The 17,785-nt window shown below is 57.4% G+C and overlaps 3 protein-coding genes across 3 annotated transcripts; 2 read left to right on the forward strand and 1 right to left on the reverse strand.

Moving 5' to 3' along the window:
- Window positions 1-3,446, reverse strand: BESB_055470 (mediator complex subunit MED4; the record flags this gene model as incomplete). Its single annotated transcript, XM_029363982.1, has 5 exons — window positions 1-390; window positions 801-1,377; window positions 2,003-2,335; window positions 2,822-2,922; window positions 3,132-3,446. The coding sequence occupies 5 exons, from the start codon at window positions 3,444-3,446 to the stop codon at window positions 1-3; spliced, it is 1,716 nt and encodes a 571-aa protein (XP_029219905.1).
- Window positions 3,447-4,740: 1,294 nt separating this feature from the next.
- BESB_055480 (proteasome subunit) lies at window positions 4,741-5,466 on the forward strand (the record flags this gene model as incomplete). The annotated part of the gene is made up of 1 exon (XM_029363983.1): window positions 4,741-5,466. One exon carries the CDS (start codon window positions 4,741-4,743, stop codon window positions 5,464-5,466), a length of 726 nt encoding a protein of 241 aa, XP_029219906.1.
- A 4,101-nt stretch (window positions 5,467-9,567) lies between these two features.
- BESB_055490 (uncharacterized protein) lies at window positions 9,568-16,556 on the forward strand (the record flags this gene model as incomplete). The annotated part of the gene is made up of 14 exons (XM_029363984.1): window positions 9,568-9,668; window positions 10,297-10,411; window positions 10,771-10,982; window positions 11,357-11,431; window positions 12,000-12,094; window positions 12,446-12,509; window positions 12,789-12,939; window positions 13,628-13,764; window positions 14,009-14,108; window positions 14,660-14,779; window positions 14,944-15,094; window positions 15,243-15,648; window positions 16,101-16,241; window positions 16,508-16,556. The coding sequence occupies 14 exons, from the start codon at window positions 9,568-9,570 to the stop codon at window positions 16,554-16,556; spliced, it is 1,917 nt and encodes a 638-aa protein (XP_029219907.1).
- Between the last annotated feature and the right edge of the window lie 1,229 nt (window positions 16,557-17,785).

The raw sequence follows: 17,785 nt of genomic DNA on the forward strand, positions 1-17,785 counted from the left end.
TCACTCCCCCTCGCCTTTTTTCGCCTCTTCCTCGTCGTCACTGGAGTCCTCCCCGCTGCTGCTACTGCTATCCGCGCTTCCGCTGGACTCCTGCGGGGCTTCTCGTCTCTGCGCTTCCATCTCTTCGCGCCTCTTATTGCGCCTTGTGCTGCCGAGCATGAGGCCGTGGAACGCCGTTGTCTCTCCTCTTTGACGGCCGGCGGCAGCGCGTGCGGAGACTGACACGCCGCCCGGCTCCCCCGGTTTTCCAGTTGCAGATGCAGCGGCCGAAGGCGCTGAAGACGCCTGTGCGCTCGTGGCTGATCTGGGATCGGCAGCGCCGTTCGCGGGGGAAGGCGCGAGCCGCAGCGTATCAGGGGTGGATGGGCGCAGTGAAGCAGGAGGGGGGAGCTGAGCGAACACACAGAAGATGCGCAGCTATTCCTTCGCCATGGGCACCCTATGCCGGCTAAACAAAACCCTTCGTAGATGCAGTTCGTTCCGCTACACGGCGCACTGCAGCGCGGCTGGCCGCATGGCGCCGTGAGGCGTTTACAACCCCAAACCCTAAACCCTGTCAGGTGAAGCCACGAACCCCGGGAACACGGGTCGTGGATTTGAACGTTGCATACCCCTGTCGAGCACGAGATAGACGAAGACAGCCCCTTTCTTTGCATTCTGTTCCGTCCATCTGGAAAACAATTTTCCGTGAATCGCTACGCCTGGTGAACCTCCACTCTGAACGCTCCCTCTCCGTTTTCCAGCCGTGTTTTCTGCAAATCTCCCATTCTCGGGAACGCCCGCATCTCCTAGCCTCTCACCTGTGAAGAATCAGCCACCGCGGCTGAGCCGGGTGTTTCTTTTTGGCCGGCGACCTCGCGCGCACCCTGCCCCTGCGCAGCGACGCTTGCTCCGCTTGCCTCCGCGGCCGTGCAGTCTCCCTTGATCTCGCCGCCTCGTTCGTCGGGACCGCCGAGTTGCGTCTCTTTCGGGGGCCCGCCGCCGCCCGCGGCCGCAAGCGCCTCCCTGCCCCTCTTTGGGGCGGATACTCTCGCCTCGTCGCCTTGTCTTTGAGGCGCCGCTTCGTGTCTCGCAGACTCGCCGACTGGTCCGCGACCGCTCTCCGCCGCGGCCGCGGAGGCGCTGCCGGTCGATGCACCGCCCGCCGGTCGCGTCGAGCTGCTGGCGTCTCTGCGCTGCGAGGACGACGCCAAGCCCCGCGGATTCAGACGGAGAAGAGCCGGACGCGAGGGCTGCAGCGGCGGCTTGACGGCCCTCGCGAGCAGGGTTTTTGGGAAGGGGAAGGAGAGAAAGACCGGTGTGCTGGGGTTGTACCTCTCCTCCTTCCACAGCGTCTGTGGGGGCAGAGTGTTGGGGGCGAGCAAACCGTCAAAGACACTGCAAAAAGCACAGACGAACAGAAGCACCAGCGCCTCAGCAGGGGCTACGACGCAGTCCAACAGTCGCCAGAAAGCGACAAGGAGCGAGACGCGATCGCTTCGGGACTCCCCTTTTGAAAGTCCACCCTCCGGCCCTCCTGCGCGTGCCATCCGGCGTGTGGCTTTTTTCGTTGTCTATATTAACACTCGGTCGCGGCGTGGCTCTCTGCCGCGCCCTCTCTTCCTCCGACCCTGACATCTCTGAGGTTTCAGTGAACCATCGCCACTCTCTTTACGACGCCTGGCTGCATCTCGCAAACGTGCGCTTCTCCTCTCAAGACTGCTTGAAACAAAACCCCCTCCGCCGCCTCCCCTCAAGTTGGAAAACACATCCGGGAACCGACAGAACTTTCGACCTCGAGTTCCGCTGGCCGCCGTCTCGTCTGTGTCAACCTATCGCACCACGAAGCACCAGCCACTCCCGGCAAGGAAACGAAGAGCAAACAGCCACAAACCCCTGTTCTCTTCCTCCGCAACACATTCATCGTCATACAGATTTGTCAGCTCTACCTCATTCTCTCAACATCCCCCTCCCCGCCCTCCCCCTCCACCACACCCCCTCGGTTGTTTGAGTTGCGCCTCACCAGTACACGATATCTGCACCAGGTGTCTGGCAGACGAGTCGCACTTCGTAGCCCGCGACGCGGGCCTCTTGGCCTGTGCGTGTCTCCTCGGGGCCCTGACCCCTCTGGGTGCCATTGGGCGCCCCGCGCGCGCGCGTAGTCCACTTGGGGCGCGCCTCGGGCGGAAAGCAAACGCGGTCGAAGGGTTTCGAGGCCAGAAAGCCGAGCCGCGACACCTGGAGCTCCTCCATGGAGGGGTACGGAAGGAAATGCCACGTCGGGTAGATCGACTGGTGCGCCACGACATCCGAAATGTTCATCGTCTCTGGCGGCGCCGACGTGCTGCCGGCGAGCCTGCAGACACAGCACCGAGCGCGCAAACGCCCAGTAGCAGCCTCGATGAAGTAGGGCAAGGCGCTGAGATAGAGGCAGCCGACGCGAGCGGTGGCGAAAGAGACCTCGGTGCATTTGACAAGGGTCGGTGGCTTGCGGATCATGTGTCTAAGAGACGATAGCTACTTATAATGTGATAGTAGTGAGGCGTGGTCCCGCTATAACCTTTAGCACAGCCCGCGACAAGCGGCAAGGCGGGGAAAGGGGCACGCCAAGCACTTCCACCCCGAGAGACCAGTCGAGGCTAGTGAGAACAAAGAAACTGGTGGAAAGGCAATAGCAAACATAACTTGTCGAACCCGCGACGCTGCGCGAAAGCGAAGACCTATCGATTACATAGACCGCCGCAGGACGGCGCAGATGGCCTGAAGGAAAGCCGCGAAGCTCGGCATCGCGGAGACACGCGAATTCAAAAATACACCGACGCTGGAAAGACACCTCGCTCACCTGCGCGCGTAGGTCACGACTTCGTCTAGAGTGAGCGGCCGTGATTTCTCTGCCTCTTTGATGCCTTCCAGGCGCTTCTGCGTGACGAGCCATGGAGTTTCCTGAACACGCAGGAGACGGGTAAACAAAGAACAAGAGTGACAACGAGTGCCCTAATCTTGCCACGAAGAAGCAAGCGAACAAGCGGCAACCCTAAACCCTAAACATGTCGTGCATTCACCACGCCCTCTTCAGTGCTCGCGACCCTAAAGTGCACGTACGACTACAGGCAACAGAGCGGGAGGGGGGATGGCCCCATGCGCACACGTACTAAAATGCTAGAAATCTTCACAAGGAGATGCAGCTGGTGCTCCCGAGAGAGAGTGCGGAGGAAACTCCCGTCAGAGACGCCGGCAAAAGAAGCGGGGAGCGGAGTCGCAGGTGCTGACGAGGGCGGCGGGGCAGAGGAAGGCGTCGCCGAGTCAAGCGACTCCCGAAAGCGGGACTTCCATTCCTCGCTGGCGGTGTCGGGGATCCGATACCACTCAGGCTTCACGACGGCGCGAAGTGCAGCGTAGAGCTCTTCGAGGTGACACGGGAGCGAGGAAGGTTGAGAAGAAGAAGGGAGAGGAGAAGGTGGCTCCATGGTGAGTGGCCTGGAGAGTGCAGCGATAGCCCGCTCGCGATCCCCTCTAGTTCATGCGCCTGCCTCTCTCCGAGCCACGCGAGACCGACGCTCTTTCGCCTCCCTTCTGCTTCCTCGCGTCATGCCAGATGTGCGGGTTCGCAGGCCGAAGGGAGGGTATGCAGCCACGCACGAAGCAAGCAGCTCTTCAGGCTCTGTGGTAACGTATGCGGACAACGCGCATATGCCTCGGAGACATCCTCTAGCTGCCAAGAGGCAGTTGTGACCTCTCGGCCGCGAGACAGAAGTTTTTGTGGATCGGAGACAACTGAAGGTTCTGTACGAGAAATAGAGTCGCAGACCCCGGAGCAGACCTGGGGGCAGCACGCCAGTTATCTGGCTTTTCAACCGGCGTTGAGTCCCTCGCGTGAGGAGGGCGGAAAGGATCGACGGAAGGTACGTAGAAAGGCAGAGGCAAAGAGAGAGACGACACACTGCTGGACAAAGGCATCACGCGGATGAAACGACGGAAATAATGGAGCACAGTGGAGCGAAGGAGGAAATAACGGGAACCCGACGCTAGGACCTGAGGCTTTGAGGGAAGCCCGGGAGACAAGCAGACTTGAAGATGCAAATGAAAGACGCCAATCAGCACCCCTATCGAGACGAAGGAACGCAGCTCGCTCGGAACGGCAAAGAATCAGGGCAGACAGAAGACTGCCTGCGAGTGTGAGGCTCGTGGAGGAGACGGCTTGGAGAGTTGAATAATGCGCGGCTTTCAGCTGCTTCGCTGTCTCCTCTCAGCATGCACGTGTGTATGGCCACTTTGCGCATTCCGGCATGTCCAGTCGCGGATACGTCATCGGCGAAACTACGCTGACGCCGTTTCCAGGTTTTTCAAGAGCTTTTGTTTGTTTCAACTGAAAGCTTATGTTTTTCAATTTCTGGCCGGAATCTCATCTTCCATTCTGCAGGAGTAGGAAACACGCACCGCCGTCGAGCAGTTCGTGGTGTGTGTCTGTCTGGCTTCGGTGCCTCGTTCGCGAGGAGTATACAAGTTAAAACGGAAGCCTTCTCTCGCCCACTTTGTTCGTTTTGTTTGCATTAGGAAGTTTGCTGCCCTGAGACTGGTTCATTTCGTTGGCTCAGTTTTCGTTTGCACCCGTTTCTGTCTTTACACCGCCCCTGCGCACCCTGGGTTTTTCTCCCTTGTCTTTACTTTTGTGCATCCTGTTTTTTTTTCCCTGATCTTTCTTTGCGGAGTCCTTCCTCAGCCTATCTCTTCTTCATTTGCTGATTTTCATCGTCCGCCGCGATGGCGTCTTCATCCTGCGTGTCCTTCGCATACGATGACCTCGGGCTTCCCGTGGTCGCGAACCCTTCCCTATCGGCTCCCTTTGCTCCCTCTGCGCCGGCTCTTCCGCCAGTGTCCACCGGAACCACAATCGTTGCCGTTTCCTTCAAAGACGGCGTGGTTCTTGGCGCAGACACGCGAACGTCCGCCGGGAGCTACGTGGTGAACCGCGCAGCCAGGAAAATCAGCAGAGTGCATGAAAGGATTTGCGTGTGCCGCTCGGGAAGTGCAGCGGACACTCAGGCGGTCACGCAGATCGTCAAGCTGTACATCCAGCAGTACGCTCAGGAGCTCCCCAAAGGCGAAGACCCTCGCGTCGAAGCCGCGGCCACCGTGTTTCAGTCCCTCTGTTACGAGCACAAAGATGTGCTCACGGCTGGACTTATTGTCGCTGGCTACGATAAAGTAAAGGGAGGACAGATTTACGCCATACCGCTCGGTGGCGCTCTCATGCCCATGAGATACACTGCTGGCGGTTCAGGCTCTGGGTACATCAGCGCCTTTATGGACGCCAACTTCAAAGAAAACATGACTCAGGAAGAAGCTCTCACCCTCGTGAAGAACTCGGTCGCTCACGCCATCTCCCGAGATGGATCTTCCGGTGGCATGATCCGAACTGTTGTCATCACCAAGGAAGCCCTGTTGGAGGACTGCGTCGAGGGAAACCAACTCCCCGTGGACCCGTAAATCTTCGTGAACTGAAGCAGCGTGACAGGTTTCCGTCACAGAACTTGTGAGGGCATCAGAGGCGCCCTGTCCATTTTTCTGCCGGCGAGAGCGACTCTTACGAAAGAGTAGCTCCTGGAAACCGAACGTGTAAACCGTGCAGTCATTATGCCTGTGTTCCGGGGCGTGGCATTCCCCGGCGATGCCGTGTATCTGCAGTCCTGTGCGTGCTCTGGTTTTCGTATGTGCATTCCTCAATTCAACTGCGCAAAGAACTGCGGCTGACAGTGGATAGTCGAGATGTAGGATCTTCTGTGCTTTGCCTTTTACCTCGCGGGCTGATAGTTCAGACACCAAGCTGAGAGAAGCTGGGTTTGCGATCTATCGGCGCGACTCAGTGAGGCTACGGTCGTAGCTGCCAGCTGCCCCTGCGGCTCTCTCATGTTGCTCTGTAGAGAAGAAGGCTGAGAAGTACTAGCGCCGCGCATCTCGTTGCCTGCCAGAGTTACTATATATGCACTGCCTTGACATGCACACGAACGGGCTCCTACGAGCACCCACGAATGCATTTTGCGAGTCTCACACAATCGCTGGATGATGCAAGATTTTCGGGATCACGTTGCTGTCTCCAGCATCTTTGCACCGGAAGGGAATGAGTAAGTACGATCGGTACAAGCAGAGTTCGCGCATCTTCGTGCTTTTTTCCCTTCCGAGATGCACGTGCCGTACGCGATGCTTCCCCCGTCGACACAGCAGCAGAGTTCGCACATCCCATGTGCAACCTCCGTATAACCGTGGGCGTGAGAAAGCAGGAATGCACGCGCAGGCTGACGCTTGGCTGGGCGGCATACTGATCACCCGCCTGGTGAGGGAGCTGCCCTCTAGGCCGGTTGCACTTCGAGACAACTCACACGCACAGCAGGTGATTTTGCAGCTCTGCAGCATCAACCCGTATGCGTCAACGTACGCTTCTTGCATTCGTGCACACGCGTGCCGTCGTCTCGTTTTAATTGTGCGCCTTTGCTTAGTACTGCAAAGCACTGTAGATGAGGGCTTTGCGTAAGCCAAGAAGCGTGTGAATTTCCTGGCAACGCACAAAAAGCCGACGGGGAGTGTGCTGGAGCGACGGAGCATCCGCGCGGAGGATTTCCCTTTGGCGGTTTGCCTGAGGCACGCCACGCGTCAGAAGACCGACTTTGCGGCGTGCTCGAACCGGAGAAAGATGGAGCGGCTTCGGCGAAAAGAGGACTGGCTCATAGAAATGGAACGTGGTGGCGTGGACGACCTTCAAAATAGTTTGGTATCTACATTCATTTCCTTGAATTCTCCAGATGCAGACAAGGACGGATTCGTGGTGTCACATTTTTTGCCATGGTGTGTAGGACTGGCTGCTCGGCAGCACGCCTAATTTACGAGGGAGTTTTTTGCAGGGCAGCTTTGCAGAGGATTCTGCCACCAACTGCAATCGTAGCGATCCACGAGGATCTTAGCTGATCGCATGCAAGCGAAAGATGGCTTTTGCATGGCCGCGAAACGTTTGGCGTTGAGACTCGCGAGCGCCATTACGTGCTACACGCTCACGCATTCCATTCGCTCTGCTTCCCCCTAGCTCTGACCTCGTGGCTCCTTTTCTAACACCACTTTCGGTGGCGTCCTCCGAAGGCACCGTGACACGCAAGGGATCCGTACGCCTGGATCAGAAAGGCGCGTAATTCGCCTTCAGAACTGTGGTCTGGCATTCCGTCATCTTCGCTTGAACTTTCACGCCAATGCCCCCGCGGCCTGATGTAGCAAGAAGGCTGAGACACTAATCTACTCTTGACACTGTTGCACGACTTGACGCTAGGCCAAAAAACAGCGTTTGACTAGGATCGCGGCAGCGTCACGGCTTCGCGTCGCCGGCGAGGTGATCGTACCATCTGGCTGACCCTATTGTTGCTCACTTCGACGATACGCGATACCCACAAAACGCTGCTACATCCTCTGTGGCCTCTACTATTGGGGCGGAGTGCATACTTGAAACCCGCCAGGAATCGTACTGCGCATGTGCGATAATTGTTTTGTTTTGTTCTATGCAGACAGAGCCTCTGAGCACAGTGATGACACATGTTGTAGTTGCGCCCTGCAGAAGAGCCCTGACTGGCAGGCTCATACCGCCCTGAAAACGTGGACACGGACTTTTCCAGGCAGCAGTGATTTGCCAGGCATCTGTGAGTTGGGGTTTGGTAGCGGAAGTTCGCTTGCAATACTCCCCAAGGAATCGTACACACAGAGCTAGGCAGGGTTCACGATAACCTTGCGTTACGCCTTCTCCTTTGCGCGTGCGCGCTGATTTGTGTGGGCGCACCGCTCACTCTTACGCTGCCGCGCATTTCGCACTGATACTGACAGCGTCATGGTCACCTCTACTTCAAGCTTTTCAGCAGCACTTGCCAACAACTTTTGCCTGTATGTTACGAATACTAAGCTATCCGCCAATACTCTAGCGACTGCAAGTTGCACACGATCTGGCAGAATGCTGAAAGAACAACGGATCAACATATGCTGCTCTCTCCGTATGAGTGGAGCTGCCTACCGGTCTGATCTTCCACTCTGCACTTCGCATTCTTTCATGCATGCACCACACGCACATGCGGTTTAATCACTCCGGGCAAAAACGAGAAAGACAGAGGGGTCCAGTAACCGCCGCGCATCCTTCAACAAGCAAAGACTTTACAGAGAGCGTATAAGTCTTCACAAATACGCAAATAACGCGGTAGTTTTGCCGGAATGCCCGAAATGTTTCCTGGTGCCCCAGCATTTTTGATCCCCCGTTGCATGCGCATGCTCTCTTCACGCTTGTCTCATTGCAACCTGGAAAGGGTCTGCTTCAAGAGAGAGAAAAGTCGTCTACCGTTCGCAGCAGTGAGACGCATACATTTGTTGTTTTCCGCATTTGGAAGCTCCATTTCCGTGGATGTGTATATGTGCCTCACGCAGCCTGGAGCGGCGGGTACTATGGGCTCAGGCGCTCAGATCCCTTGCGACATATGCAGATCTACGTAGTTTGCCACATGCGCAAGCAACCTCCGCACCTCAGCGCCCGTCTCGTGTTCAGCTCCCCTAACCTTCCTCGTCTGAGTGGCCTCAGGCACTGGAAACCTGCGCATGAGGCGCTGACTCCGCATGAGGCACTCGACCCGTGAACAGGCCGCGACTAAGAAAATCATGGAATGTAGAGACGGCTAGCCAACTCCAGGAGGCGGCACACGCGCGTGATTTCGCAGTTACCTCCTTCACCATGCCTTGTTCGTCTTCCCTCCTATAAAGCACCCAGTATCGTGGTCAGCAAGACGAAACTTACATCAGAACTTCCTCCTTCGCCTGGTGCGCTTCAGAATCCTTCCGCCCTGTTTCGTTGGCTCTTCTTCCGGCCCTTTCCGGCCTGCATGCCTCTGCCTTTACAGCTCGAGGCAGTGTTCCGTCCATTCGGTAGTAGTTTGCGCTCCCTGCGCCGTCGAAACCACTTTCCATTTGAACTTGCCAGCGCACACGCAGTCACAGATGCAGAGCGCGGGAGTCCCTCCCCCCACTCCCTTTTCCACGGCCTTCTCTCTGCCACCGGCGCCGTGTGCGCATCTAAATTAACAGCCTGAAGCTTGTTGGCGCGCGAAACGCACGAAGCAGCTGGGCTGAAGCTTCAGAAACGTCGCAGTTCGTAAAAGAGCCGGGGAGGCGCCCCAGGCAAGTGGCCTTCCTCGCCTAATCCCAGCTCCCCGCCCGGGCTTCCACTATAGGGCCTCTGCGAGTATGATTCAAATCCGGCGGCCTGTCATTGTGTATGCCATCCCCGTCTGCCCTTCCCTCGCTGTATAGTCGGAACGCCGCGCCCCCGTCTCTGGTGTTGGATCACGCCGGGCTCATTCGTTCCTTTTGTCTGTCTCGCTGACCAGTCCGTATGCTGTGTGTGAGGCCTGTCACACCCGTGTTTGTCGTTTTTCTTTACCTTCGTCTCTCTCGCGTGCATCAACCGTGACGTGTGGTCCGACGCCGCTTCTCAGTGAAGTCTGCAGCGTCGTACTCGGCTTTCATTGGACTGACCTGTGCATCTTTCAAAGATCTTTCAAAGACAAGACCAGCAGGATGGGACTCCTTTCGCCAGACGTCCTCTGCACGCTCCTGGTGACGTTCTTCATCCTCCGCGTTGGCGCCTTTCTCCATCTCTGGCGCCTGTGGACGAGCGGGTGAGACGGCTAAACACGCTCATCACGTTTCTGTTTTCCGGCTGTCAAACAGCCGCCGACTCTCTTTCTACAAGACGCCCTAGCCTTCGTGCCTTCAGCGGCGGCCCTCAGCGAACCAGCGCGCCACCTGCCTAAACGTCTGCCTGCGTGTGTTCATCCATTTATGTTTACATATTTGTAAAGAATGAAGGCCTGTCTTCTGTGGTTGTCCGCAGCTAATCCGGCATTTCGCTGTCTTTCTGTTCAGCCGTCAATTTCTTCGCTCACTGACTTAACTGTCTCCTTCCACCCGTCTAGCATGCGGCATACCAATACATATGTATACATATACATATGTGTGTATACTTTGTCTTCCTCGAAAGGTTGAGATGGTCAGGTGCAAGAGTGAAAGACTCGCTTTGTGCGTGAGTGCTGAGAGAGTCGCACGTTCGCGGAGTCGCTCACACGCGCCTGCGGACGTCGGCAACCCTCTCGTCTGCTCGCGTTCGCACGTGCATGCATCCGAGGCGTCGTCGTGTGCAGCTTCGTCGCAGCATGCGCACTCTGGTGAACGCTGAAGCACTCAACCTCGAACTCCGGTCTCTGCAAGCCCCAGGGGTGGCTGTCTGACCTTTGCGTCTGCCTGCAGACTGACGGTCCTCGTGGGCGCCGTGTCCTCCTCCTTCAACAAGCCGCCTTCTGGACGAGGCGGAAGAAAAAAGAAGGAAGAAGCCCCGCAGGCGCCGCAGCTCGCTTTGTGCCCGGTGAGGGACAACGAACTGTACAGCGCACTCAGTTTGTGTATTTCGCCTCAGCCGCCGTCAGTTGACCGGGGGCGGGCGCGACCGGGCGGGACATTGAGCCCTATGCGTGTAGCGCCTGCATCTGCATGCGGTCGGATTGTAAATGCAGTGGAGACAGAAGATACCCGGAGTCTAGGGGTTGCAGTTCGGGCAACTTGTGTTCGGTGATGTTTGTCCTCCCTCGCATCTGCGCGTGTGTGCTGCACATGCGCCTTCATTCGCACGAGTCACACGTCTGATTCTACTCACGGCAGCGCGATCTGAGGAGGACATCACGCCAAAGAAATGTAGCTGTTCGCGGGTCGATCGTCTCTGCGCAGGTTACCCGTTTGGCAGGTCTGGGCGTTTTTGACGGCTTCCACGAGTTGCGCGACGCCTCCAACTTCCTGCTGACGGCCCTCGCCTCCACAGCCGCGGTTGCGCTTCTCCAAGTTTCCCGAGGGCCTCAGGCGGCCTCCTCGCCTGCCTCTCAGAGCCTGGCTGGCGCGCTGGCGCCGCTGCCGCTGGTGCTGGTTGCGTTCCTCTATTTTGTGTAGGGCGGCAGCAGAGGCAGGATCGCAGCGATAGAGATGCTGCGACCAGAGCGAGACAGCGCACGACGCCTCCGCTGCAGCGCACGAGGGAGTCGCCTAGGCGGAAGTTGGCAGAAATCCAAACAACGACGAACCGAAGCCGAGAAGCCGAGCGCGGCGGGTCCGGGGTCTCTCGTAGAGGAAACATAGGGGGCTCGAAAGACAGGCGGGGTCGATCAGAATGCGTGAGATGACCTGCCCAGGCGTCTTGCTACCAGATGCTTAGGCGAGCGAGGAGTGCGTCACCTGCTCGGAAATCGCTCAAGTCAGTTGGAGACGTCTTCATCGAGCTCGTGTGATGCCTCTGCGCGCGCGTGTTTGCTCGCTGTTGCAGGCGCCTGCAGTGGGTTATCCATCGGCGGTTCGCTGCCTCACGCCGGAAGCTCCCCTTTGGTCACCGCACAGCCACGTGAGTGAAAAGGCGAAAATTCTTTGAATCAAAAGGCGATCGCAGGCGCGGAGGCATGCGAAACGCAACACACTCTTGGAGAGCCAAGCAGGCAAGCATACGCGAGGGCTTGTAGAGAGGATTGGGAGGGGAAACGCCTGCAGGGCCACTTTTGGAAGGAGGCAGAGAAGATGAGTTTGCGAGGAAGCCGACTGTACGCGGCAGGTTCACAGACACTTCCGTTTGTAGCAGAAACTATGGGCGGAGGGCACCCGAGGAGAGGGGATGCGAAGTGGACCTGCGAAATAGAAACAAAGCGCCGATTGCGGCGAAAAAGTGAAGTTGCAGACTCGGCAAACAGCGTTTCCAGAAGGCAAGGGATGAAGACAAACACGCAAGCTCGCAGAGGAGTCTCTGCAGATTCGAAACATCTTGTGGGGCTGAACCGAGTGAAGGGGGAGCCAGAGGGCGTCTTCAGGAGAGGAATCAAAGGGAAGGTTTGCTTCAGTCAAAGACTCGAAGTCCCGGCTGCTCTTTTGCAGCGATTCCTGTTTGCGATATGAGACTCCTTTTTGTTTTGGTTTTACAGCGGCTTGTTCACCGGAGGTCTCGTTGCCGTCGCCCTCGTCACCGATCTCCTCCGTGTGAGGCAGCGATTTGAGTTTGCCTCGCTTCTTCCAGCGTGTGAGTCTCGAGTGACGGACGTAGGCGATGCTACGGATCATGCTTCCCGCATACGATCCTCTGGTTTTTTCGAGATCTTTGTCTCGTGTCTTCGCCTGGGTTCGTTCAAGAGGCCCCGAGAGAGGAGGACAGGAGGCTGCTTTAGTGCGGATTCAATCCCTGAGAGTCGTTCCGTCGCATACGCATGGAAGCGCCGAGGCCACAGAGAAGCCTCGAGAAAGAGACAGAGGCGATGACAAAAAAGCAAAGGAAACGCGACGAAGCGCAAGAGAAGATGGAGAGGGATGTTGAAGACGCGAAGCCAAGTGGCGGAAGCGAGGCACCCTGTGGAAATTTCTGTTGGCTGTGCAGACCTGCGAGAGCTATGGGCGCCCTTTGTAGACGTTGCGGCGCGATGCGACTGCCCCTTCAGCGAGTGCGTGAGACACACAAAGAACGAAAAACGTACTTTTGTCCTTCGGATGCACGTGGGCAGCTCCCGCCAGGCCCAGATGTCACCGTATTCGTACCTCTGTATGTATTTGCATATGTATATGCATACATATGCATATATATCTATGCATATATATATGTGCAGTCGCAGGCGCAGTCAAAAGGCAGAGCAGCGTATGGTATATGTGATACACGCCGACGCAAAGCCTCCGGTGCGCCAGGGGGAAGTCTTTTCTCCGTTTAACGCTTTCCGCGTGTTCAGGGAGCGCCTGGCTTTCCTCGGGTTTCTGTTTTCGCTCGGCGTTGGCATCGCGAAGGCCGCTTTCGTGACTTTCCTCGCGTTCGAAGGGGCCGTTCTCGCAGCCCCGATTCAGGTCGAGGCCAATCTCGTCTCCGTCGCCCTGTTCAAGCACGTGAGTGCTGCGCAGACACCGGCGGCATGCGCCACTAAACTCGAGAATCAGAGGCGCCCACCGCGTGCCAAAGTCTTCGGTGATTCTCAGCATCTCTTTCTCTCTGTCGCTGCCGTGTTCCTGCATCTGACCGCATGCACACGCATGCTCGTATATGTTCTACTGGCTTGATGGCGCGTGCGTATGGATGGATGGGAAACAGAAGGCCCAGCGGCTGGCAAGCAGACCGCCGGTTCCATACGCGTTATAGGTCTTCACAGCCATTGACGGGAGCGTTCCTGGTGCCAGATCTCTTCACACAGAGAGCAGTTGTAAAGACGAGATGCACACAGTGTCGAGGTACGCGCAGGGCTAGGCGCCGGATCCTCTCGCGAGCGACGAGAAAGGATCTTTCCGGTTTGCAAGAGACGCAGAGGAAAGCGTAGCGGCAGACGCAAGGTGTCGCCCAAAGAAAGTCACTTACAAAAGGCGGAAAAAGACCGCCGCTCGAATGCCGAGAGCGAGGAGAGAGGGCGAAGAAAAGAGGCTGGAGAGGGATTGCCCGCGCAGGCGGAGGCGACGCTAAAGGGGCACAGCGAGGAAACGCTAAAGCACGTGGAGGTTAGGGCAGCATCGAGAGCGGCCGACGCGAGCGTGATGAATGCCTTGGCGTTGGAGTTTGTGTTCCTTTCTTGAATCACTGCTGCAGGACTTGCTCACGCCGGGAACAGGGGACGCCGTGAAGCGACTGCAGTTTCCTTTGGTCCACGTGGAGAGATTTGTCACTCCTCTCCTTCTTTTCCTCCCTTTTCTCTGGATGCCGAATGTATACGCGGCGTTTCTCAGGTAAGGGTGTCCTCTGGACTCCGCCGCTGTTCCCTTCGTCACCGCATCGGGCTATCTTTGTTTCTGCAAATATGTGTCGCGCGCGGGTGGCTCGCTGGCCTTGGCCTGGATGTAGACCTCTCCCTTCTCGTTTCGTGTCGCTGCTGGGCTTTCCATGAGCCCTCGAAGGCGTCTCATGGCTGGCATTTTCGCGCGCGCCGCGAGGTTCGGGGTCCTTCTGCTTTCTCTCCTGTCCCCCTCGCAGCGAGACAGGCTTCTCTGCGGTTCGCTTCGGGGGCATTCGACTGGTGCTCACCTTTCTGGCGTGCCTCGGTCTGCTTCGGCGGGCGAAGCTTGCGACGCAGGTAGGCCGGGCGCTCGCCCCGCTTCTGCATCTTCATGGAACTCTGGTTGGCGCGCCAGGCAGGCCTCTGCTCTCGTCCAGGCCCGCCGTGCGGCGAGCATGCATGCAACTCGTCACCTTCTCCCCAGCCCGCCCCTATGCACACGCTGGGTGTCGCCTCTGTCTGGGACGAGAGAGTCACTGGCGTGCGTGCGCCTCTGCAGCTGCGTCAGCTCGTGTACGCCGTCCCCTGGTCCTCCCTCGGTGGACGGCTTTGCGGCTGTGCGGCGATGCTTCCGTGTGAGGCGCGGACATGTTTGGCCTGCCAGAAACAACTACGGTACCTATGGATATGTATGTACATACGTACCACCCATATGATATATATATATATATATATATGTTGTAGAGGCTAGGATATGTATGTTTGCAATATGCTTCTCTGTCTTGGCTTTGGCTGGCGCTCCTTCACGTCTAAGGCGCGGTACCGGGTTCGAACCCAGCGTTGAAAAGGAACCGCTTATAAAAAGGCCAATGCTTGCAGACCTGCACTGTGGCTGTCGCTTTCCCCAGGTGTCTACGCTGTTGGCCTTGCCGCATGCCGACCCGAAGGATGACGAAGAGCGAAAGGAGAAAAAGTACGACAGAAGATCGGCGGTCCCCGCGTCTTCGTCCGCCTCCTCTCCCTCAGCAGTAAGTGCGCGAGGCTGCCTCCACGCGACTCACAGATGCGTGGGATGCCCGTTTCGGCTCAGAACTGAACCCGCCCACACGATGTTGAGCAACTATCTGTGTGCCAGCGTTTCCATCTCATCTTCGGGCTTGTCATGTGTCTGTTGCCCTTGGACTCGTCTCAGCCGCCGAGTCGCTCGCTGCTACTCCGCCTGCTTGACCTCCTCGGTCTGCCCTCTCGACTTTTGCTTCTCGTTGCCCTCTGCGGCTTTCTGCTCGTGCTGCAGGCGCGGGAGGGGCGCGACGGGCCTCTGCTGCTCCCTCCGGCGTCCTCTGGTAAGTCTGGCCTTCAGCAAAGCCGCAACCACGCGAGGTTTCAGAGCAGAAATTCCGCTGCCTCGTCGCGCATGCGACATCTGCGTTCAACTCGCGGCTTTCTCCACGGTGTGCGTGTTTCGGTTCCTCCTTTCTTTTGCGGATGCAGACGAAGGCGGGGCGCCCCTCGAGGCCTCGCGAGAGTTCGCGTCGTTCGCCTCCCCGCCCTCTGTCTCCGCGACTTGGACTTGCGCGTCGTCGGGCGGAACGGGCGTGGGCGGCAGCGGCGCGACTCTTGGGCAGAGCTGCGGTGAGCCTCAGCGGCCTCAGGCCAAACAGGACAAGCAGCTCGGCGGCGACGCGTCCTCGCCTGTCGCTTCGCCCGCAGAGGAGCAGAGTGGAGAGGAGACATCATTGGCAGAGGGGGGGGGGACGAAGGAACCCCACGCGAAGGCTGCCGACGCGAAACCCAGTCGAACTTGCACGCTGGTGTGGAGTGTGCTGGGCAACGCCGAGCAGAAGCAGCGCAGCTTCCAGATTCTCGGAGAGATCTCCTTGAGGGAAAAGATCTTCTGGTAAGAAAAGACTGACGCACCGAGCCTCCAGCCCAAGGCTGCCTTTTCCTTCTCCCGAGGCAGTGCCCCAGGGGGTGGAGACAGACACGCGCCGAAAGCAGCCTCGAAGACGCTGGACGCGACGGTGGCAGGGCAGAGAAGTCCTGTTGCGCGTCGCAGCCGTGCCTGTTTATGGCATTCGTTTCTTCTGGGTTGCGCGGTCTCATGCGGCGGGTTACCTCTCTTGTGAAGGCGAGGAAGCACCCCGTGTCCTTCAGAGGAGCGCTGGGCGGCTACGGGTTCGGCGCCTGGCTTCACTCGGTCGGGTGGTGCTGTCTTGTAAAGCTGAAATTCCAGCTCGTGCCGCTTACCCAACGTCTCCAGCGTCCTCCTGCGTCCTCTCTGTCGCGTTTTCTTTACTGTCTCCCTGTATCTCACTTCACCGCGTGCGCGGTTTGTCTGTCTCGTTTCAGGGCCCGAGACGCAGCGCGCGGTCTGCTCCCCTTTAACTCCTCTTCCTTCGTGCCCTTTATCCAGCAACTCACCAGCGTTGTGCTCGTCGGATTCCTCGCCACCACCGCGTTTCTGTTCACCTTCGCCTCAACCGAAGTTAGGTAGGAGCCGCGCGCGTCGTTTCTTGCGAGGCCAAGTGCTGGGCGCGCGCGCCAGCGCATCAACGTGACGCACAACTGGCAGCCAGACTGAGCGGGTCGATGTATTTGAACGTTTTGGCATCCACTCGCACGCGTGTGTCGCGCTGTTGATAGCCTCCCCTAGAGGGTTCCCGTGAAGCGCAGCGCTCGCACAAGGCCCGCATGCATGTTTCGAGGAGATAGAGAATCATTCACTATGCGGTTCGTATGTGCGTCTGTGGTTTCAGGCAACGCGGCCTTCGACGGCTTTCCATTTGGGACAGTCCGGCGCCTTGAGGTGCGGGATCGACTGAGAAAACGGGCAGCAGCATTCTGTAGGATGTAATGGTGAATCTTGCTGCTCAAGCTTCCTCGGTCTCTCCGTCTGAGGAGAATCAGCGGAGGCACTGCTAGAAAGGTTTACGGCGTTGGTCTCGCTGTTGAGCTGCTTCGCGTATGCACACATGCCTCGCCGGGAGGGCTGTTTTCTGAGACACTCGTTTCTGTGTGGCGCCGGCATGTTTTTCGAAGAAGCTCCGAAAAGTCTTCGTCTGATCGTCTCCTCCTTACGCGTTCCCCGACGTACTATTTTTGCTTGGCTGAGGACCTGGACGGCCAACCCCTTGCCAGTGGGCAATTTTTTTTCACTACCTGGATTTCTCGTCATGACAGTCGCTACGGAGCTTCCAACATGCAGGCTGCAAGCATCTCGCAGATAGGATGTCTTGCAGGCTTTTGCCATCTCAGCCGCTCCAAAGCGCGACACTAAGACCCAGCGCGCGGATTCTGTGTATCTCTGAATTACGGTTCTGTTCCGTGGCACGGGGTGCAGGGCCTGCGACCCCTGCCGTCGCTGACTCCGTATTCTGCAATCTTGGGAAAGGTTACCGCACACGACTCAGCGATGGATACAGTGACAGCTTGCGTTTCCTACGTTCAGTAGTGACAGACCTTGTTCAGACTAAGTTGGCGTCGGTCGGCGGTAGGCGACAACTTGGAATAGCGGAGTCCGCACACGGGATCACGCTACTTTTTTGGCACACACCACTTTTTGCCATGCCTGCGAGCCGAGCAAAGCGAGCCGGACTGAAACGGGTTTCCACAGCCACTGCCTCCTCATAGAGCTACCGGATGGGTTCCTCTGCTGGACGGGCGACGCGTACAAGGAATGTTGCTAAGGAAACTTGGAATGCTGCCTTCTCTTCATTGCACTAACACAGATAAGATACGACCCGTAGAATCTTGAATGCCTTTGTCTACCGGATCCAAGTAGTGAAAGCCCTTTCGATTTTCATAAACGGAGTTACATACTATATTATCTTCGCTCCCATGCTATTTAGTATGTTAACATTGAAACGTATCAAGTGTCGAGTCTGAACGTGATCCTGAGTTACCTTCCATGATGTTAGTGTAACCACATATCATCGTTGCTGGTATATCATTGACATGTTAGTAACATAAATACTGACGAAGCACTGGTTTCAAATTAGCCTATGACTGAGCCAGATCGTGAACGATTCTGTACG

This window comes from Besnoitia besnoiti, chromosome IV, assembly GCF_002563875.1.
Source record: "Besnoitia besnoiti strain Bb-Ger1 chromosome IV, whole genome shotgun sequence".
NCBI lineage: Eukaryota > Apicomplexa > Conoidasida > Eucoccidiorida > Sarcocystidae > Besnoitia > Besnoitia besnoiti.